Source organism: Strongylocentrotus purpuratus, unplaced genomic scaffold, assembly GCF_000002235.5.
Source record: "Strongylocentrotus purpuratus isolate Spur 01 unplaced genomic scaffold, Spur_5.0 spur5_scaffold_21, whole genome shotgun sequence".
In the NCBI taxonomy this organism is placed as follows: Eukaryota; Metazoa; Echinodermata; class Echinoidea; order Camarodonta; family Strongylocentrotidae; genus Strongylocentrotus; species Strongylocentrotus purpuratus.
Window position 1 is genome coordinate 31,906,714 of NW_022145607.1, and position 24,033 is coordinate 31,930,746.

Genomic DNA, 24,033 nt, shown 5'->3' on the forward strand with positions numbered 1-24,033 from the left:
AATCTTGGCACAAGATTCAGGCTATATGTTGTCTTCTGTAAAATTATTGCTCTATTATTATAGTTATATTCTGTATAAGCCCTGTGTAAATTAAATGTAATCTCACTGTTATATTTATTTATTTATTTGATATATACTATTTGTGATGTTTTTAACCAATCATAAGATGATTTTGAAGCAATTTTTTTTTATTTCTCCCAGACCAAGGAACTGATGCAGCCAGTCATGATGAATTCAGAGCATGAACTTCTCACGATGCTGACCTTCTACCACGACCTGGGTTATGTAGTCTACTACGGAGGCATTGGAGACCAGCAGTCTCTTCTAAAAGACATGGTGATCCTGAATCCTCAGTGGCTAATTGATGTCTTCAAGCAGGTCATAACCATCCTGGATCCTGCAAAGAAGGTGAGAAATCTCCTACTTTACAACCTCATTCACTCTTGCCGCAGAAAGCTGCAGCAGGTTTTTTTTAAATTACGAAATGAATGGGAAGTGGACATCAAAAAACTAATTGCATACCACAAAGGTCCTATGCAGTCTCTCCTACGAAACATCATAGGATGTGGCTAATTGATGTCCTCAAGCAGGTCATTGCCATCTAGTCCAGGCTAGAGAGCAAGGAACCTCGTTTTTTTATATATACGTTTTTTGATGGTTTCTTGTCAATTCAAGGGTGCTGATTCCAAATCCCATGAGTGCCAGACGCGAAACCTAAAGCATTTCTTGTAAAATGTGAAAATTCAAAATGGCCGCCAGGACATTCATCATGTTGCTTGATGTTTTTTTTGCAAATCGATGGCGCTGATTCCAAAACCGTTGATTGCCAGATGCTAACGAGATGCGAATCTCACTAAATCACTTATTATTACGCAGTTTCTTAATTCTTATCATTATAGTGTACAAATTGTTTACCTTAAAGGTAAAGACCATGTTCTGGTCATGCGAATGCATTGTGAAAGAAACGTTGTGGAATCAATCAGAAGAGGTTGATCATCTAGCATATAAGAATTGGTGTGTATTGCAAGGTTCTGGAATCATCAAAATGATAAGAAACTTGGCCCAGTCTTGGTAAAGTTACAAGCACTGTACACAGAAAGATGAAGATGGGACTACGCGACACGTGCGTGATATCCATGCAATCCAGATAGATATAATAAGGCGGTTTACCGGCGAAATTTGTATCATCACGTATTAGTCAAAACATATTCTTTCACATGATTGGTAATAGAGCTTCCATTTCATTTTTTGAGAGTAGGGCGTTTCCAAAACTGATCTTTACCTTTAAGCTCATTTATCTGCAAACAAAGAAACTTTCCTTTATTAGTTTGATTTACTCCTGTCCAATTATAATTAAAATGGCCGACAAACCCAATATGTACTGTAATGTATGCCAACTATATGCATATAAATGGTATACCGAATGTGTGCTTTAATTATCTAGATGTTACTCACACAAGTTTAGATTCAATACTAGATTCCCAGGGTATAGTCTTTATTATGGGTAGCTTAACCATTTTGAGCATCCAATGGTTTATTATTAAAGGGTCAAGACAGCAATCCAGTGCTTCAACTACAGTATACTGGAAAATGCGAGTGATAATAACAGCAAATTTTATCTACCGGTATCCGAGTGGTCCGATACATCAGTTGTGTTGCTTTAACACCTGCATTTTTGCAGTGAATACCGGTACAGCGAACCCAGCAGGCTAGCTAGAAAACATCAAAGTATACTTTTTGTAATGGGAAAGTTATATATGAATAAAATAATGAATAAATGAATATACAGATGATATAGATATTCATTGTAAACCGTATCTTTGTCCTTTATAGATAATCATTTACCATAATTTAAATCTTTTTAGTCTTAACACCTCTATTCAGTTTATATAACGCCCCCATATCTGACATTATTAATAAACATGGTTTACAGTATATTTGCTATGCTGATGATATTCAGTTGTTTACTTCTTTTGATCCACGCTCTCTGGAAAACATTAACGAAACACTTCACCAAATCTCACTGTGTATTGCAGAGATTAGCATTTGGATGTCGTCGAACTATCTCCAACTGAATAATAACAAAACTGAATTCATGGCCTTTTGTTCTTCTGCTCGCCATCTGCAATACATATCAGATATACGGCTTTCTTGTCTTGTCTCTGTTGGCATCCCCCTTTTTCTTTCCCCTTTTTTGTAGTTCCTTTTGTAGTTACAGATTAGTAAATTTAATTACTCATTATTCCTAAGTATCATTTGAGGTGTTCACACTTGTACAAGCATTGCTTTTTAGTGGACCCCTCTGTTTCCAACAATTTTTTCTTACATTTGTTTTAAATGCTTATAATCGATTTGTAATGTTTTGTTGGAAACATAAATAAATTTGAAATTTTGAATTTGAAATTTGAAGTAAATGGTCAATTCATTAATTCCTCTCTCCCCTAAAATTACAGATCTTGGTGTATGCATATGTTCAAATTGACCTCTCATGTAAACCATGTAGTCACTTATTGTAATTATCATCTCCGCAATTTATGGAGGATTTGTAGATTCATTGATTTAAAGACATATCACTGTGCTGTCCGAGCTCTAATTCTTTCTACGTTGGATTATTGCAATAGTCTTTATACTGTTTTATCTGCTAAAGATAGAAGGAAATTTGAAACTGTCCAGAATCGTGCCACTAGATTAATCTTTGGCCTTGGGTCAAGAACTCATACTTCACCTTTACTTAAGGAGCTCCACTGGTTACATCTCCGCCAACATGTTATGTTTAAATTCTGTTTGTATGCTTTTAAAATACTCAATCATTTGGTACCTGAATATCTTAATGACACCCTCCAAATATATACACCAACTCGTAATCCTCGTTCAGCAACCGACACATGTAAACTTAACATTCCCAAATCTAGACTCTCAGCAGCTGAAAAACGCTTTGCAGTAGCTGCATCAAAGAGTTGGAACAACACCCCTCTTTCCATAAGGGAAATTACCTGTCTTGCCACCTTCAAAAGATCCCTCAAAACTCACCTTTTCCCCCAATGATCTATGTGATATACTTCCTGTACTGTACATTTTTGTCCTCTTTTCATATATTTGCATTTGTATTACAGCGCTATGGTACTTATTGTTTTTAGCGCTCCTAAATATTCAATATTGTCATTATTATTATTATTCTATAATAAGAGTGCCGAACAATGTCAAATCTTAGTCTTCACCACTAATATTATGTCGCTGTCACTCTCTTTTGATGTCTTATTCATTTGATGTTGGCAGATCGGAGCAGTGTATTTTATCCGGATAATGCGCGTAGAGAGAAACTGCCTTCGTTGGCATTATACGCTTATTTCTTCAACCGGATAAGTTCTGTATAACTAATAGAAACACACTGATAGAAACATGCTGTATCTTCTTAATTGTGTCATGAAACCCCTCAGCAACTTTATTTGATACTTGTTCATCTGATTGGATCATTGGCATTTACTACTGAATCATCCACACCCTTTACCATGTAGATGTTCACCAGGCTTGAAGGAGGGTGCTTCTCACTGTCAAATACATCTATAAATGGCTTCGATCCAATTCATTCTTTAGTTGTCCAAAGAGGCTGAGAGACGAAGCACAGAGAGCGAGGGTACACTCATTCAAAGTGGATGCGATGATGCCAGAAGGTCGCTTACCATAGCGCGTGTACGTCGTTTCAATGTACATATCGGACCAGATGCCGTTTCAAATAACCTGATTAATGGCCATCACATAAATGTTTTCATAAATTGGCGGCCATTTTGAATTTTTGCGTTTTATGAGAAATGCTCACGGTTTCGCGTCTGGCACTCATCGGATTTGGAATCAGCACCCTTGAATTGACAAGAATCCATAAAAAAACATTGTTTATATGAAAAAAAAACAAGGTTCGGACCCTTTCCTATGGGGCCTAGCCTGGACAAATCCTAAGTTTTGCAGAAAGGATGAGAATTAAACCTTCCCCTCCATTTATAATAATAATCTGGGTCTATACAGAGCTCAGTACATCAACAATGTCTGTATTAGCTTTACATATGAATCATTTCCACCGTCATCGGATTCAGATGTGTTTAATGAAAAATAAAAAATTTGAAGAACAGTACACTTTAAAAAATCTTGAGGTAATTTAGACAATGATAGGACATATTATTTATAATATTGATGTAACAAAGCTATCACTTCACCATGTAGTAATGGTTTACAATCTATACTCCTATGTCCAGTTTTTCCAACTATCATCAATATTGTGTTTTAATTCCAGGATGGAATCATGAATGATGCTTGGACCACTCTTCAGAAGGATGGTATCTTAGAGGATAGGTTGATTCAGTATATGTGGCAAGGTTTTTCAGAGCATAAGAAGGCCTTAGTCCAGCTCATGGCCAAGTTTGATCTCATCTGCGAGGCTCCGGTAGAACGACTCCAGCAAGAGCAACAGGATGGAGTAGACACTGAGGTAAATCTCCAGCTAAATGGTGCTCCGACCCATGCTCCTACAGCAATGACCCAGGATTTATTTAATCAAAAGTAAAGGGTTACGGTTATGGTATATTTTGGGGGGCCATTGCTAAAGTTAGGAACTAGGTTAGGGTAGGATATTACAACCAAAGCAATTATTGCAGGTGCTAAACATCTTGTTTTACTCTAACCTGAGTGTTTCACGTATGTTAACCTCAGAACATTGTGACTAGAAATATACAGACAATGTAGGAGCAAACAAGGGACATGCACCAGCTTTTGTGTATATATATTTATATATATGCATAAGATGATCCGATATTGGGATCGTGCTGTCAAAGGTCTAAGGTCACAAGGATCGATTGACATGTAATTGCAAGCTTTTCGTTCTAAGTGTTCTCGTGGTCGAGTGGTTTAAGGCGCTTGACTGGAGATGCGAAGGTCGAGGGTTCGAATCTCGACACAGCACCAATATCATTTGGCAAGATATTAACCTACTCTTGTGACTCTTCACCCAGGTGTTAAAATGGGTACCCGGTAGGATGCGAACGTCATTGTTAGTCAAACAGTTTTTGAGCTTCAAGTAACCCCTGGCCGGAATGCTCCCTAGGGAGTGGACTTTGTGCACACCTTTTTTTTATTACATACATATATGTGCAAGTATTGACTCAGGGTTGAGAATGGGTACATAATTTCCAAATTGTAAATGTGCTTCATTTTGGATACTGTAGTTTTGTGTTGTGCTGTAAAATGTATAGGGTTTAGTTTCGAAAGTTTTTACAAATGGTATCAAAATGTCTATTTCTGAAATTTGAAATCAAAATTGACCCATAAGCGAGTTTGTAATTAGGCCCTGTGTACATGTGGCGTCAGAGGTCACAGGGTCATTTGGGATAAACTGCAGGATCGCGGGCACTGCGCTTTGCCTTTTCTGGCGCGTGTATGCTATGTGTACAAAGTAAATGAGAATTTGCATGTGTTGTACCTTCCACAGCATTTCAAGATTCAAGATTCAAGATAATTTATTGTCTGATTTCAAAAATATAGAAATTCGTCCTCCACTGGCAAACAACATAAACAATATATAAATATATTCAAGGATACAAAGAAAATACAACAATGATAATAACTATAATGGAATAACAAAACTGACATCATAAAATTGAATCTCAAAAATGCACAAAATGCATGAAATAAAAGTGCTCTGAACACTCACCCCTTCTCTCCCAGAAATATATGAGTAACAAAAACAGAGATAAGAACAAAAGAGAGAGAGAGAGAGGAGTCGCATAGAGTAGAACAGAAAGGAAAAGTGAGGGAGAAAGAGAGGTGACAGAAAATGAGGAGCTCTAGGCGTTGTGGCGTGCGCCTGTAATCCAACTAACAGTGGAAGTTACAAACTGATTCAGCCGAGAACGCACTGGTTCGAAACTGAGTCACGTCTTTCGGATGGTGACGTTAAAAGTCGGTCCCCAGACGTAAATAATCATATCTGATTGATACCGTATCAAGACAATTACCCCCTGGGCAATCACCCCCCGGAAAATTACCCCCCGGAAAACTACCCCCTAAGGACAATTACCCCCTGGAAATTTACCCCCCGGAGAATTACCCCCCGAGGACAATTACCCTCCAAGGACAATTACCCCCCGGAAAATTACCCCCCGGAAAATTACCCCCCGGAGAATTACCCCCGAGGACAACTACCCCCGAGGACAATTACCCCCCGAGGACAATTACCCCCGAGGACAACTACCCCCGAGGACAATTACCACCCGAGGACAACTACCCCCCCCCCCCTCGAAACACCATTACCGCGGCCCGAGGACAATCACACCCAGGGAATTTGTAACACTGTGACGTATAATGCGAGCTCCTCTTCAAATTGCTATTTAGAGAAAATGTCATGAACTTTCATTTTCTTAGTTATTTATGACGGAATAGATTTGTTTCGTACAGGGGTTGTGTATAAATTATACTTATATTCGTAGCTCACATTCAAAGCCCTCGTACCCATCTGCCAAATCTTTTTGCTTGACGTACATGTATCCTCCTAGGAGGAGATTTCACCCACCCCTCTCGCTCTGTATCCATTCCACCTTTGTGAAGTTTGACTTAATATGCCACGTGTATTGAATCAAATTCAATTGCCAGAAGACGCATGTATAAAATCGAATTCAATTGCCAGAAGACGCATGTATCAAATCAAAGTACGGAATTTACATTTCTTAGAAATTTAACAATACATTGCGCGCAGATGAGTACGCGTTAATACAGCTAGTCTCCCCAAAAATGGCCCAACAAAGAAATTAGGATGTAAGATATCGTTATTTATGCATCCTCTGTAACTTTTCTAATCAGCTGATCGTATATTTGTCTTTGTATGTATAATGGGCCCTCATCCATGATCTATTCCAAAATTAAGGTTCTCTTCATGTTTATAAATGTAATGTAATATATATATATATATATTTCTGTTGTCATGGTGAACTAAAATATGTTTTCTTGTACTGTAATTTATTTTGAAATAAAATTGCCTTCAAGTTAAATATATGGTATGTACGGTGCCATATTAAAAGAAAATAAGTATCCGCACTTGGGTACATTCATCCCAATGATTTTGTAATTCCAGAGCAGCGTTTTTTCAACTGGGGTGCCGCAAGAGAATGTTAGTTACATGACAATTTTTTTTGGCAAACGTTGATTTTGTGAAAAACAAATATCAGAAACGGGTAGAGTATTTATTTTCATGAGAAAATAAAATGTAAACAAATAATAAAATGTCTTTCTTCCTTGCTCACTGACAATATTTTGCGAATATATATCTTTTATTTCGACATCACAATTATAAACATGATGAATCAAGGCAACGAGAGGCCCGAATATCCTCATATTCGTGTATCAAGGTCATGACCGAATATTTCACTTTATATTCGTGTACATTCGGCGGTGAGGCGCCCGCATACCTTAAATCTGTGCTAGTGTGTTGATTACAACATTATGTTTTACCATTTTGAAAATGTCTTGTCCTTGTTTTTCTTGCTCGTTCACTAAATCAAGAAACAAATGTGCCCATACGTGTGTACATAGCACTTGACGAGTGCCAGAGTGATGCAAAATAAATAGTTTGTGAAGAATTTAAGATTGGGCGAAACTTTTCATTTCTTAAGAGGGCATCGTGTCGAACAAAAAGTTGAAATAACGCTGCACAAGAGAAATCCTTCGTAGAAAACAGCAACCACAGTGTTGTTGCATAGATTATAGTTAAAGAAAAATGTGTAGTAATGAGGAAGATCACGCGCAATTGTCCTCGGGGGGTAATTGTCCTTAGGGGGTTATTGTCCTCGGGGGGTAATTTTCCGGGGGGTAATTGTCCTTAGGGGGTTATTGTCCTCGGGGGGTAATTCTCCGGGGGGTAATTCTCCGGGGGGTAATTCTCCTTGGGGGGTAGTTTTCCGGGGGATAACTTTCCGGGGGGTGATTGCCCAGGGGGTAATTGTCCTAGAACCGATTGATACACGTCTGTAAAAACCCAAATACACACACACACGGGAAGAGATGAGGGTAGAGTACAGGCTATCAAGAGCAGTGCCCGTGGTAAAAAAGACAAACAACGAGTCAATCAACATTTGACATTGCAAGCTAGAGATAGACCCTGTACGTGATGTTGAAAATTAAAATTATGTCGAGTAAGGCACCTATCCATTACACATTTACATTTGCGAGTTTGATATCTGCTAGTCGTTTCATTTTCGTTCAATTTTGCTTTTTTTCCTTGAAATGGATGACGATGAATCTGTATCCATTGACGAGATTTGTTTGTGGAATGCGTCACATTTGATGTGTTTTCTCCGCGAGCGTAACCTAAAGATTTCTGTGAAGAAAGATGAGCTTGTCACCATCGTCTTTGCGGCAATGAAATTGACAGATCTTGCCCCTGAAGCCACAGGGTTTTCGGGGGGCAAGAAGAATCAACAGTACGCTGATTCAGTTCAATTAAGGAATGGCAAAATAACAAACAAAATGTGCATAAGCCTAGATCATGTACGCCAGAATTATTTTGAGCGATATATACCGGGCTAAAGTAGCAGGGACAAAGAGCCTTCATATGAATTATCCTTGCACCAGTTATTAAATTTTAAAGTCAGAATCACAATTTTTGTTCTTCAATGATTGACATTGGGAGCAGACAGCTTACACAAAACATAATGTATGGGGGCAACGGTCAGGACACGGCATACCTTCGCCTCTGTGGAGGCGCTGCCGATGGCACAGAAAAATAATATTTAATGATGTGATAATCACGTACAGAATGAAGAAAAAGAAGGAAAATATATCCAGTTGCCTGCTCAAGACGATTTGTAGTAAAGAATTAAGTGATGTCAAAATCTTTTATCTAGAACGTAACCAATGCTGAAATTTTCCATTCATTGTCGTGTGTAAGCATATATAGCGCCAGCCAATTTTTTCGCGCATGCGCAGAATGTAATTAGTCTACAAACTCGCTTATAGGTCGATGTTGATGTGCAATTAGCAAGAATTTATTGGCAGGAGCGGAATGTGTGAAATGAAATGTTGAGTGAAATGTGAATTGCTTTGTTTTTTGCTTAGATTTCTCGAAATTAAATTAGTTAGTATCTTGTTATATATTTTGTTTTGTATATGTGTTTAGGTATAAAGGGCTGAAACGAAAACCAGTGCTGATTGGGCTAATATCACCTTCCATAATTCATGTCATTCTTATTTCCCTTTTTTATTTATTTTTATCCATTTAGAAGCGCTACTATGTTCCTTCCAGGCTGACGTCCGAATTCCCCCCAGACGAGTTTGCACAGATCAAAACTTCTACAGATTTTTACGTGGACTTCAGGGGCTTCTTACCAGGTTAGGATGAATTCATCGTATGTTTACAGCCAGAAGGGTGTTAACATGTGTAATGTATCATAGAGTTAATGCCCTTCTTGCTCCAAAGAGACTATGTTGCAATTAAATTGCAACAAAGTTTGTATAAAGTCAAACCTGTCTAAGTGGCCACCTCTCTAGAAAGGCCATGCATTTTGTCTCTTCTGAGAAAGAAATTTCCTGAAAGACCACCTGTCATACAGTGGCCACTTGCGTTTTGATTTGAACATTTTAAGTAGAAAGATGGTAAGCTCCAGACTATGATAATTTATTTGTATCAGATTAGCCTACAATATTCTTTTCATTTGCTTTTATGATAATGATAATTTCAACATTGGGTAATGTAATAGTGCACGTATCCACCACGTAAGGTGCTCAAGGTGCTCCAATGTTACCCCAGCTCTTATGGGCTACTGGTTGTAGGTTGCTCCTAGCAAATCAAGGAATTCCTCCCTGCCGGTACCCATTTAACACCTGGGTAGAGAGCGGCGAATGTAAATTAATGTCTTGCCAAAGGACGTGCCAGGGAGGTCAGGTGTACAAACCAGGAGACATAGTTATGGCTATATTAGTCCATCTTGTTAGAAACTTGTGTTTGTTTCTCAGAAAAATATGATTGTCTTGAAATAATATTGAAGCTAATATATCTTTTTGAGCTGGCTTTCAAAACGTCACTAGCCATAATCTAATGGTCATCTTTCTTGTTTGTCATCTCCACAGATGGGCTGTTTCATCGGTTGATGACGAGAGCAGTCAGATGGATGGATGAAAGAAATGGAGTACCAGTCAATCTTTTCCATCGTCACATCAGTCTAATGGTTGATGAAGTGCATTGTGCCTTACTAGAGATGTTACCTCCTCTTGAAGCAACTATCAAGGTCTGAGTCAAGTGTCAGCGATAACCTCTTTTTTTCATGGTGAACATATTGAATTGTAGGTCAAGTTTTTGAGGCTGTGCGTCGGATCCGTTCATAGGCAATGAATAGCCTCCGCCAGGCAATGTTATAGTCTTTCTCCTGAAGACGATCATACTGTAGATACGTAAAGGACCAAGATCTCTTCAGGGCTCTTTTTCCTAAAGAATAACATTGTGTAACTCTGAAAAACTTACCAATAATTCAGTATCAAGGTCTGGTTTTTAGTGCTCTAATCTGACTAGCAGAACCTCGTAATATTTCACCTTTGTGTTTTTAATTGGTTTTAGATACACATACATTCTAAGCTGATAAGTGTTTTTAATGAATTGTAATATTGTGTTATTCTATAATTCTTTTGTTAGGTGATACGTAACGAAGTCTACGTATCACCTTTTAATTTCGTCAAGATTTTTCTTTATTATTATTATTATTTATTTATTAGGTGATACGTAACGAAGTCAACGTATCACCTTTTGATTTCGTCAAGATTGTTATTTATTTATTTATTATTTATTTATTATTCTTCCTCGAATTTGTTCGCAGGATATCTCAAGACTCAATAAAGCCATTGTTATGAATCTTTCACTGATGATAGATCTTAGTCTAACTTAGAACTGCGTGACTTTTTAAAGACTCAAAGTCATCGTGACGTCATCCAGGCGCCATTTTGTAAAAATCAACTTACGATCATATCTTCATAACGGAAAGTAATTTTACATTCATATTTATCAAGATTAAGATCAATATCCGTCGGGTTAATTTGAGTTCAATAAATGCGCGCAAAAATGCGCGTACGCGTAGGCGCGCGCGTTAATGCGCGCGTAAAATTTTAAATTGCTCAAAATCGTCTAAAAATTTTTTTGCATACGTTTCAGGCCATTATAAGCATTTCATAAAAAATCACGCAAAACACGCATTTTTGCACGTTTTCGTTCGTCACGGCCGAATGAAAAATAATTACCCCTCATTTTTTTTTGACAGGATATTCCTCATATTTTTCTGAACAATTTGATACCATGTTCATCTTTTTTATCACTATTAATAACGGAATGAGCGTCCGTTGAAGATAAATATCCGTGCGTGCGAGCTCATGTATTACATAGCATATATGGGCAAAAACATGCCTATAAAAAGTACATCGGGATGAATAAGGACTGCCAATTTTGTTTCATATTTAGATACAGTATGAGTCGGATATATGATTTCATATCTTATTAGGCCATTAAATACATCTTGACGTCATCATAATGGCCTTGAAAGTCAAAATACAAAATTGCATATTATGACGTCATTATATTTATGGAAAATTTAGTGTATTTCTCATAATATTGACTGATTTTCTTCCAAATTTCGGTATCTTGTAGTTGAGGCAATTGCCTTCAAGGTAAATACACACTACTTTTTATTTCATTGACGTCATCATAGTACAAAATTCAATTAAAGGCCACATTTCAGAATTTTCTTAATTTGCGTGTTATGCCTATGTAAGGTGAATTTCGTTCACATCATGAATCTACATGACGTTGATCTTTGAGCACTATCTAGCTTATTTGTGCTCTATGTTCTTCCAAATTTTGATACGGTGTAGCTAAGAAAATTATCTACAAGAATGGCGTAATCATTTATCATTTTGATAACATCATCATAGTGAAAAATTCAATTGAAGCGGACATGTCAGAATTTTCTTAGTTTGCGTGTTAGGCGACTTTTTTCTGAAATCCTGATTCTACAATCTCTATCAAAAACCTAAAGGGGGCGCTATACCACTCTTAATCATGGTCACCAGGGAATTTCAGTATAAACTTTTACATAATATCATATTTTGTAATGATAAACTGTATCTTTTTGGATTAACACAGTCAAATGTATGTTCCTTTTGTAGAAAAGAGGTAAAAACCTATCGTCTTATCTTCTTTGAATGTTCTGAAGGGTCCAGAATATGGAATGAGGTGGAAAACAATTTAAAGATTTTTCAGTTTCTTAATATGCAATGGATTAATGTGTTACTTGGTTTCATGTTCTGCCCCTCTCCCTTTTTTGGTCTGTCTCTGCATCTATCTATATCTCTCTCTACTCTTTCACCCTCTCCCCCTCTCTCTCTACTCTTTTACCCTCTGCCTCTCTCTCTCTCTTGCCTTGCCTCCCTCTTATTCTATTGCTCTGTCTCCCTCTGCCCTACACAGTTGAAACTTGACTCATGGATAGACCATGAGTCAACCCTGTATGAAACATTGATGAAATCGTGAAAATGCGTTCTTCATTATGTTACACATGAGCAAACTTACGTATCACCTAATTCGTCAAAGTGACGAATTAAAGTCTAGTTTTTCTTATTATTCTTCCTCGAATTTGTTCGCAAGATATCTCAAGAATGAATAAAGCTATTATCATGAAACTTGTACTGATGATAGATATTAGTCTAACTTAGAACTGCGTGACTTTTCAGAGACTCAAGATCACCGTGACGTCATCTAGGCGCCATTTTGTGAAAATCAACTCATGAACATATCTTCATAACAGAAAGTCTTTCCTCATTCATATTTATCATGATCAAGGTCAATATCCGTCCAATCAATATCAGTTTAAAAAAACGCGCGCATGCGCATATGTCCGCGCGTCAATGCGTGCGCAAATTCTTAAATTGCTCCAAATCATCTCAAATTCATTTTGCATACGTTTCATGCCATAATAAGCATTTTATAAAAAATCGCGCAAACGTGCATTTTCGCGCGTTTTCGTCCATCACAGCCGAACGCAAAATAATTACCCGTTAATTTGTTTTGACAGGATATTCCTCATATTTGTCCGAACAATTTGATACCATGTTTATTTCTTTATCACTATTAATAACGGAATGAGCGTCTGTTCAAGGCGTATGCGCGAGTTTTGTAATACATAGCATATATTGGCAAAAACATGCCTATAAAAAGTCCAATATAGCTCTTTGGGATGCCTATAGACATTATTTTTTCATATTTGGATAGAGTATGAGTAGGAGATATGATTTCATGTCTCATTTTGCCATTAAGTACATCTTGACGTCATTATAATAGCCTTGGAAGTCAAAATACGAATACGCACATTATGACGTCAGCATATTTATGGGAAATCGAATGTATCTCTGTAAATATTGATCGATTTACTTCTAAATTTTGATATGTTGTAGCTGAGACAATCCACAAGATCATTCCTAATATTTAGTCATTTTGTTGACGTCATTATGGTAAAAATTGTGATTAAAGGCGACATATGTCAGATTTTTGCTAAATATGCGTGTTATGCCTATGGGAGGTGATTGATACTACATTCCAGTCTAGACTTGTTCATTATGTTGCGTATGTAGTGCGTCGAAATATCAGTTCAATGAATGGTAGGCTCTGCAATCAGGCAAAAATTTGAGCTTGTTTAGTAAATTAATAGTTTAATCATATAACAATTCTCTATCGAATCAAAAACCAAAATTTCATCATCATCAATATCGTCATTATCGTATTTATGAATATTATCATTAGATCATCATCGGCAAACATTCATGATACAAAAATAGCTTCGTATCACCTAATTCGTCAAAGTGACGAATTAAAGTCTAGTTTTACATTGTATTCTAATAGTATAATTTAGTGAGTGCTTTCTTGCAATTCAGTTTATGTATGCTGGTGAGGAGCATACTCTATAACACAACACAGAATAGATAAATTTATAAATAAATTAATAAACTAGACTTTAATTCGTCACTTAGACGAATTAGGTGATACGTATGATAATGGTTTACATAACGAATAATGCATTACACGATATATTATTTTGTAAAATGCTTCTCCCATTTATATGCTTCTCCCATTATGATCTATTCATATGTCAAGATTAAATTGTGTCTCCTTGATCATCATGGATCTAGGGAAGATAGATTGAAACAATATATGACCTTTGACCCTGTGCAGTAACCAGTTACACATTTGACTCTAATTTACATCAGAACACCTTTTGACGATTTTATCTTATTCAAAGAAATGAAAATGTAATTGATAAATGATTATCATCATTATGATAATGATGATCATGATGATCATGATCATGATCATGAGCGCGATCATGATCATTATTACAAAAATGAGGGTTGATTTAGATAGCATATAGTCTCAGCTTCAACATACTCAAAAATCAACAAAATCCAAGCCGAAATAACGGCGATATTGCTCGCAAAAGACAGGAATGTAGACTCCAGATTTGAGAAAAAGTCATCTCCCATAGGAATTACACGCAAAAAATAATGGATTAAGTGAAAATAGGGTAATAATAAAGTAAAAAGGGTTATTTATGATATTATTTGCAAATCTACGTGTTTAAATAATCAAAGGAGATGGTACATGCTCCATATGGCCTGAACCGTATGCAAAAAAAAATTAAGAAGATTTTGAGCAATTTAAAATTTTACGTGCGCGTTAACGCGCGCACAAACGCGTACGCGCATTTATTGACCTGAAATTGACCGGACGGATATTGATCTTAATCCTGATAATTATAAATGAGAAATTCCTTTCCGTTATGAAGATATGATCATAAGTTGATTTTCACAAAATGGCGCCTGGATGACGTCACGATACATTTGACTCTCTAAAAAATCACGCAGTTCTAAGTTAGACTAAGATCTATCATCATGGCAAGTTTCATGATAATGGCTTTATTCAGTCTTGAGATATCCTGCGAACAAATTCGAGGAAGAATAATAATAAATAATAAATAATAAATAAATAAATAATAAAAATCTTGACAAAATCAATAGGTGATACGTAGACTTTGTTACGTATCACCTAATAACCCTCACAAACTTGAGGGAAACTGTGCACAATTCCACACTATCATATTATATTTTTTTCTTACTCTTTTTACCTTTACCTTTGATGATGAACATGTCAGGTCACTGTATTCCGAGGAGCGGTTGCTGATTCAGATCACGATGGGGATAGTCACAAACCTCCAGCCCCAAGTGCTGTCAGAGAAGTAGGTAGCTCAACCGGATGGTTTCAATTACTACACAATATAAATGAACAAAGAAGGAGGCGCAAAACAGTTCTCTGACATTTACTATGAGCGTTCACAAAATATTCTTTTTTTCGATTGGAAAATTGGTAGCCTGCTTTAGAATGTACACAGTAGGAGTAGAAGTACACATCTGTGAAAGGTCTCTGAACCACAAAATTGAAATTGTCACTGGTAAACTATTTTTGGCTGTGTCATAGAACATAATTGTTTCTAATAGAAGGTACAGTTAACTCTGCATGAGTCGAATCGGTTGGGACCGCAAACAATTTGACTTAGGCAAAATTTTGAAAATTGGATGGATAGTAATTCTTTAAAATGTTGATATATTTGGATGCCCCTGTGGATGTATTATAAGCACTAGAAAATTTGGCCCCTAAAACACTTCTGCATGCTTTTGAGCAAATTGATTAATTAAAATCTGCCGGTGCTCCCGGTAAATTTCAATTTTTTTCAAATAGCGCCTTAGGCCATTCCATGGTAGCTGCGACCATGGAAATCTCAGAATATGCAGTTCTGATATTTATTTTCCAAACGGGAATAGCAAATTGGTCAATTGCAGTCTAGAATTATTATTTTAAAGCTATAGTAATATCAGTCTTGAGAGGGAGCTATACAACATAAAGAGTTTATTATTTACATGTTCATCACTTTAGACTCGATTTTAACTGCGACAACGACCATTGAATATTGTAAAATCGCATATGCTTCCAAAATTTACATTTTAATCAAATTCATGACCCCATACCAAAACTTTGTAATACCTTTAAGAAGTGTAAATAACACACGATTTGCATAGGTTTTTCAAAAAAATGGATTTAACTAACAAAAGATATAAGACCTGTACTTGATCTGAGTTATTTAGAGTTAACTGTATTGATTTCACACTAACGATCCCACGGTCTGAAGTGTGGTGAAACTTAGAGTCCTGTTAGATTGGAGGACAGTAAAGTTAGACCATCTATATTATGTGGTAACACAGTTCAGCTATCAAACTGAAACTTTGTGCTTCATCAAAATGATTAACCTTTCTCAAACCATGTCCGAAGGATTATAAACAATTGTAAATGAACTTCCGAGAGAGAATGTTCCCAGACTTTGTTAGGTTAAGAGGCAATATCAGCCAATGTGACGTGTGATCAATGCACTATCCTAATGGCAGTTTCATTGTAGATCTGTCTACTCTGAGGTGTGAATTTAAATCAAAGTCATGTTAGCTTGAAGTAGCCAAAAAGAAATTTAAATAACATATCTGTCTTGGGTCTGATTGTGTATTTATGGCAGGTGATGGACTTTGTAACGGAAACCCTTGATAGCCTTAGGCAGCACTGGGCTAGGATGATCGAGTATGATGTCTGCTTTCTGTGCCCGAAGTGCAGTATGAAGAAATTGCTTAAAGACTGCTACAAGGGAATGTCACTCAATTGTGGAATACATATCATCCCTACGGCTGCAATCAGGTTCAAGTTTGGTAGGTCTATAAGACTTGGTACCCCGCCAACTGTTATTGGGTAAACACTTGAATGGTGTCAAATTCCCCATGAGAGCCCACTACTATGCATCTTAAATATAGATAAAAGTCACTCATGTGTAGACTAGTTGACACACCTGTACAAACTGACATAGGGCCTGCATGGAACCCAAGTCCAAATTTAGTTTTGTATTATGGTATTTGTTATTCGTATATGTGGGGGTTATGTTATACTTAATTTTCTTCATACTCCTACTAACGCATAGAATGCTAGGTAAAACTGTGTTCAGTTGATTTTACACCTTCTAGCTGTACACAAATTATATTTTGGCTGATTGGCGCACTTGGGGGTTATTGAAGCAATTATTGTACATCTGTGTATAAAAGTATTCTTGGTACTCCTGTTGGTGTAAAAAGGCCCTGCTTCTTTTTTTAAATTGTTTTAATAATTCTACAACTCGCCATGATGATCTGTTTCCACATTTCACTTTCATCAAACAAATACTGATTTTCCACAAACGATGAGATTGGTGATGAATTGGTTAAAAAATTATATCCCATCATGCCTCGCTTCATTCATATATGATATGTGTATATAGTCATTTTTTTAATCCCCTCGCCGACGAAGTCGGAGGGGATATAGTAACGCTGCCGTCCGTCCTTCCGTAACAAATTTGTTTTAGTAATGTTTTGACGGATTTTAATGAAATTTGATATGAAGGTACATATGGTATCAAAATACAGGCTAAGTTCGATTTCGGAGTATGTAGGTCAAAGGTCAAAGGTCATAGCTCATTAATTATGCGAACAAATACAAATCTGGTTTCCGATCGATAACTTCAGTAATGTTTGACAGATTTTATTGAAATTTGATATGAAGGTACATGGTATCAAAACACAGCGTAAGTTCGATTTCGGAGTACGTAGGTCAAAGGTCATAGCTCATCAAATATGCAAATCTGGTTTCCATTCGATAACTTTAGTAATGTTTGACGAATTTTAAGGAAATGTAATATGAAGGTACATATGGTATCAAAATACAGCCTAAGTTCAATTTCGGAGTATATAGGTATATATATATATATATATTTTTTTTTTTTTTCTTCTTTGGTAATATCATACATAAAATGAGCTGTAAAGGGTACGTGAGCATTTGTCTTCATCAATAACCCACTTTTTGTAATGGGTAAAATGAATGTTTGACAAATTTTAATGAAATGTAATATGAAGGTACATATGGTATCAAAATACAGCCTAAGTTCAATTTCGGAGTACATAGGTCAAAGGTGAAAGGTCATAGCCCATTAAATATGCAAAAACACCTAATTATATATATATATATATATATGAAAATGTGGTGAACTTCCTTGCCTAGTAATATAATAGTATAGTCAAATGGAGGTAACTTGTTCTGACGTATATAGGCCATTTGTACCCTGCGAGGGGATGCTACGCTTTGCGTTGACTTGTTTGATCGGTTTCGCTCATGAAGTTCTGTTTTTTTTTGTGTGTGTGTGTTTTAGGTGCTTTTTCTTTTGGTTTTGGTACAATTTAAAGATGCTATGTCCGTTTTGCAGCCAACATCATAATATGTAGAACTTTGCAGGAATTATGAATACGTCATGTATGTCCTATTTGTGAAATTAAAACATTAGCTATGTCCTGATATTCAAGTTATGCAAGGAAACCCGTTTACTTGCTAGACTTCACTGTCAGACACTATTGAGTGACTGACTGGCTTTTTTCTTCTTTGGTAATATCATACATAAAATGAGCTGTAAAGGGTACATGAGCATTTGTCTTCATCAATAGCCCACTTCTTGTAATGGCCAAAATTAAACTGATCAAATCTTTGCGCGGCACAAAATGTACGACCATTCGGTACAATGGTCTGAAATCAGACTATTATCACTTATCATATTCCACATACTAATAATTTTACCCTACGATTGGTCAAAAGTAAATCACGTGATAAAAGATAGTTCGCCCATCACTGATGGGAGAAGAAAAGTTCGTTACACTGTGTAGATATTATTACTATCTACACAGTGCAACGCACTTTCACTGAAGATAGAAGTACTATCTATACAGTACAACGCACTTTAATTGTATACGCTGCGTATTGCTCTCCTCTTTAAGCGCGTTTAGTGTTAGTACGCGAACTATATGGTTACACCACCATACTGCATGCACTATGCGTATCATATGCCGTTTGCTAGCTGTTAATTGATGACTTGTTGCTCTAAAATGACAGAAGTGAAATGTTTCCGATGTGGAATATAAAGCAAATAGTCACATTTTGGTTTCAGGAGATGGCAAACTATCACTTCCTCGGCGATCTGAATGTATACGCTATCTTTTCTCAGCTTCGCTTCGGAAAGATGGCTACATCCAGATTGCCTTGGAAGTGATACTTTGTCCCATCACCTTCACCAACGGTAATTATGTGTTTATTAGCACGTAGCACTTAAGTCGATTAAAAAACTAATAGCAATATTTTCCCACTTAAAGACAATCGGTGGTATTCCGGTAGCGCGAACTAAGTTAGAGCGTACTAAGGTAGTTCACACTTTTATGGAGTGCCTGTTGCGAACTAATTTACCCTGTAATTATTTTAATCCCTCAATAAAAAGTGTCCAAAAAATTAATTTTGCAATGAATCGGAAGAAAAAGACAGTATGAGTATGAACTGAATTTCAACAAAGTCTCTGGTAGATTATCTTTGTCATGAATATTGAAGGAGGGTGATGAAACCTAGCATTCCATAGAAGTGTGAACTAACATTCTTGTTTAGTCTGGACTTAGTCCCGGCTTAACTTATGAGAATACCACCCATTCTCAAGCACCCCCCCCCTTTTTTTTGTTAGGGAAGTTCTAACTATTATCTTTCAAATGCCATTGGAATTTAATTTTTTCATTTTTCAAATGGGACATAATACCTTTATAGAGAATATAATGTTATCCTGAATCATGGTGTCAAATTTTTTAGTTTGAATCTGGAGTTTCTATTCAATAACCTCACAAATATCATACGTTCTATATAAATAGTACACAAACATACCAAGCTGTGAGAAAGTATAGTGAAAATTATTATCTGAAGAGGGACTGGCATAGTTCTATTTTCAGTCCCTCTGAAGATATATAATTTCCACTATACTTTCGAACTAAATGCTTGGTATATTTGTGTTATATCTTTTTCTTACAACTTATTTAAAAAAAAAAGAAAACATAAGACAATATAGCTTAGGGCTAAAGTATCGGTGACTTGCGCCGATACTGCAGGTGGCAAGGTTATTAGCAGTCTGTATAAGGACTCGCTCAACGGGTTGTCTGCTCGTTCAAATTTTACACAAATGTTGTCAATGAACAGTGAACATGCACAGCAGGGCCTTGGAAGATAATGAAATAGAGCATACGCAGTTCTGCCAAGGAAAAAAATAGTGAAAGCTTTTAGGAGCTCTGGCAGAGATTTGTTTTTCCTAGTGAAATTATATTGTATCACATGAGCACCAATTGACCAATCATGTATTTAGAATACTCATGAATATTCATAGAAGGGATATAATATAGAATATTATGTCTCATTCTATTTGGTGTCAGGAGTGGGGTTAAGTTCACACTTATTGCACCTGAAATGTTTATGGCCAAAGAATCATTTTCTTGATATTTCCAAACCATTTCTAGATTTGTGTAAAGAAACTCTGAACTCACAAACCCGAATGTAGATGTTTATATATATATATATATATATCTTGCCAGCAGGGGTGTCGCTAGACCTTTTTCAGTGGGGGGGGGGGGGGTGTAGAGGCCAACGATTACCGACAAAACTAGCCACCAATTACCGACAAAATGAATGTCTGATATCTACAAAATTAACCCTATAAACCTGGGGCCGAATGCTCAATTGTTATTCCTATGGACTATCTATAGTACTGGCATATGCGCAAATGATAATTTTCCTCGACGACATAAATATACAAATTATTTCGTCAACTTAGTCAGCATCATAGCTATATATTTTAATGCAGGCGCGGAGCTAGGATCTTATTTTAGGGAGGGCTAGGGGTGGTAGTGAGCAAGCGAATCACTTTAAAGAGCGCGCTTTGGTGTGGTTGATAGGCCTCTCGCAAAAAGCGCGGAAGCTTAGACGTTTCCTTAAATTATTAGGAAAAGAAGACAATATATTTTACCGTTCTCGACTGTTTATCCCTGTCTGAATGAAGTCCCCCCCCCCTCCCGCGCGAAAGCTCTGACGTTTCATTAAATTATTATAAAAAGAAGACGATTTGCTGTATCGTTCTCGACTGTAATCCTTTTCTGAATACAGTTTCTCCCCTTCCGTGCGAAGCGTGGAAGTTTTGATGTTTCATTCAATTATTGGAGAAAGTAGAAGATTCGCTGAACCGTGCTCGACTCTTAATCTTTGTCTGAATGAAGCTTCCCCCTCCCGCGCAAAGCGCGGACGTTTTAACGTTTCATTAAATTATTAGAGAAAGAAGGCGATTTGTTGTACCGTTTTCGACTCTTAATAAGCCCTAATTGTCTGAATTCAATTTCCCCCTTTAGCGCGAAGAGCGGAAGCTTTGACGTTTCTTTAAATTATTAGAGAAAGAAGACGATTCGTTGTACCGTATTCGACTTTAAATACGCCCTATTTGTCTGAATTCAGTTTCCCCCTCTTGCGTGAAGCACGAAACCTTTGACGTTTCCTTAAATTATTAGAGAAAGAACACGATTCGTTGTACCGTATTCAACTTTAAATACGCCCTATTTGTCTGAATTCAGTTTCCCCCTCTCGTACGAAGCGCGGAAGCTTTGACGTTTCCTTGAATTATTAGAGAAAGAAGACGATTTGTTGTACCGTTCTCGACTCGTCTAAATGAAGTTTTTCCCTTCCGCGCAAAGCACGGAATTTTTGGCGTTTAATCACAATATAAAGACAGGAATACGATTCGTTGTACTGTTGTTGACTCTTCAACCTTGTTTGAATTTAGTTTCCCCGAAAATTTTAAATCTCTGATTTCTTTAGCTGATAATATAGGAAAGTGAAACTTCGAGAAAATACAAGTATTGTAGTTGTAGTCACTCTCGAAGTCGTCACAACGGATAAGAAGTCACAGTTCATAGGGAAAAAACGTGTCGGCCGACCGACAATATACATCTCACCGACTTCAAACTTCTGCATTGATATAGTACACGAGGATCGAGCAAGAATACACACACAGCTGACCCGACACAGCAACATATTAACCCGTGTCTTTCTTGCTCCCTCGACGAGACGACTCCACCCAACAACCGCGTTTTCCCTTTTACTCCCACTACTCCTCTCTAAGACTCTTACCTCCCCTCTCTCTCTCTCTCTCTTTCATCCCCCGTTTCTTTTGTTTCCCTTTTACTCTTTTTTCTTCTTTTTTTCCTTTTCTTTTCTTTTTTTTCTTCCTTTCTTTCCTCTCCTCCCTCTTTTTCTTTTTTCTCTTTCTTTCTCCTCTTTTCTTCCCTTTCTTTTCCTTCCTTTCTTTTCTTTTCCTTTTCTTTTTTTTCTTTTCTTTCCTTTCCCTCTCTTTTTTTCCCTCCCCCTTTTCTCTTTTTTCCCGACGGCAGCGCAATTTTACCGACAATATCCTGTCATGTCGGGGGGTGTCGCACCCCCACACCCCCCCCCTTGGAGACGCCCCTGCTTGCCAGTGGATAGCATTGCTGTGGCAGGGATTTGAATCAAATACCTTGTGATCCCGGCCCTCTGATTTATCAACTAAATGCTTGGTATTTTTTTTAAAATATCTTTTCTTTACAACTTATTCCAGGGCTAAAGTACCGGTGACTTGCGCCGATACTGCAGGTGGCAAGGTTATTAGCAGTCAGTATAAGGACTTGCTCAAAGGGTCGTCTGCTCGTTCAAATTTTACACACATTTTGCCTCAATGAACAGTGAACATGCACAGCAGTGCCTTGGAAGAAAATATTAAATTGAGCATGCGCAGTGTTGCCCAGGAAAAAATAGTGAAAGCTTTTCGGAGCTCTGGCAGAGATTTGTTTTTCCTAGTGAAATTATATTTTTTCACGTGAGCACCAATTGACCAATCATGTATTTAGAATTCTCATGAATATTCACAGAAAGGATATAATAAAGAACATTATGTTTCATTCTATTTGGTTTCAGCAGTGGGGTTAGGTTCACACTTATTGTACCTGAAATGTTTACGGCCGAAGAATGATTTTCTTGATATTTCCAAACCATATCTAGGTTGGTGTAAAGAAACTCTGAACTCACAAACCCGAATGTAGATGTATATGTATATCGTGCCAGTGGATGACATTGCTGTGGCAGGGATTTGAATCCAATACCTTGTGATTCCCAGCCCTCTGATCTATCCACTAGATTTCAACTTTTTTCAATTTGAATTTATTTCTTCTCATATTTTGATGCAGGTATGAGTGTGGAAGGAGTGGAGCCAGGGAACGAAAGTCCAATAAGTAAGTATGCAATCACTTCATCCTTTCATTCTCATCATTTTCACCTAGAATCATGTTGTAAGGAGTAGGATTTAATTTTCTTAGTTTAATTATCTGGACTGTCTATTCAATAACCTCACAAATATCTTAACCCTTCTATTTAAATAGTATACAAATATACCAAGCTGCGAGAAAGTATCGTGAAAATTATTGATCTGAGGAGGCACTGGCATTGTACTATTTTTAGTCCCTCTGAAGATATATAATTTCCACTATACTTTCGAACTAAATGCTTGGTATATTTGTTTTATATCTTTTCTTTACAACTTATTCCAGGGCTAAAGTACCGGTGACTTGCGCTGATACCGCAGGTGGCAAGGTTATTAGCAGTCAGTATAAGGACTTGCTCAACGGGTCGTCTGCTCGTTCAAATTTTACACACATCTTGCCTCAATGAACAGTGAACATGCGCAGCAGTGCCTGGGAAGAAAATATTAAATTGAGCATGCGCAGTTCTGCCCAGTAAAAAAATAGTGAAAGCTTTTAGGAGCTCTGGCAGAGATTTGTTTTTCCTAGTGAAATTATATTTTTTCATGTGAGCACCAATTGACCAATCATGTATTTAGAATACTCATGAATATTCACAGAAGGGATATAATAAAGAACATTATGTTTCATTCTATTTGGTGTCAGGAGTGGGGTTAGGTTCACACTTATTGCACCTGAAATGTTTACGGCCAAAGAATCATTTTCTTGATATTTCCAAAA

The 24,033-nt window shown here is 36.9% G+C and overlaps 1 protein-coding gene across 1 annotated transcript in view; it reads left to right on the forward strand.

The window, feature by feature from the left end:
• LOC105446680 overlaps positions 1-24,033 on the forward strand; it is a 52,234-nt gene that overhangs the window by 15,568 nt on the left and 12,633 nt on the right. The window contains exons 6-13 of the mRNA XM_030994327.1: positions 202-408; positions 3,595-3,690; positions 4,286-4,480; positions 9,258-9,366; positions 10,105-10,262; positions 15,219-15,302; positions 16,626-16,812; positions 23,242-23,286. Coding sequence (XP_030850187.1) covers positions 202-408; positions 3,595-3,690; positions 4,286-4,480; positions 9,258-9,366; positions 10,105-10,262; positions 15,219-15,302; positions 16,626-16,812; positions 23,242-23,286 — 1,081 coding nt within the window. The remainder of the gene's footprint in view (positions 1-201; positions 409-3,594; positions 3,691-4,285; positions 4,481-9,257; positions 9,367-10,104; positions 10,263-15,218; positions 15,303-16,625; positions 16,813-23,241; positions 23,287-24,033) is intronic.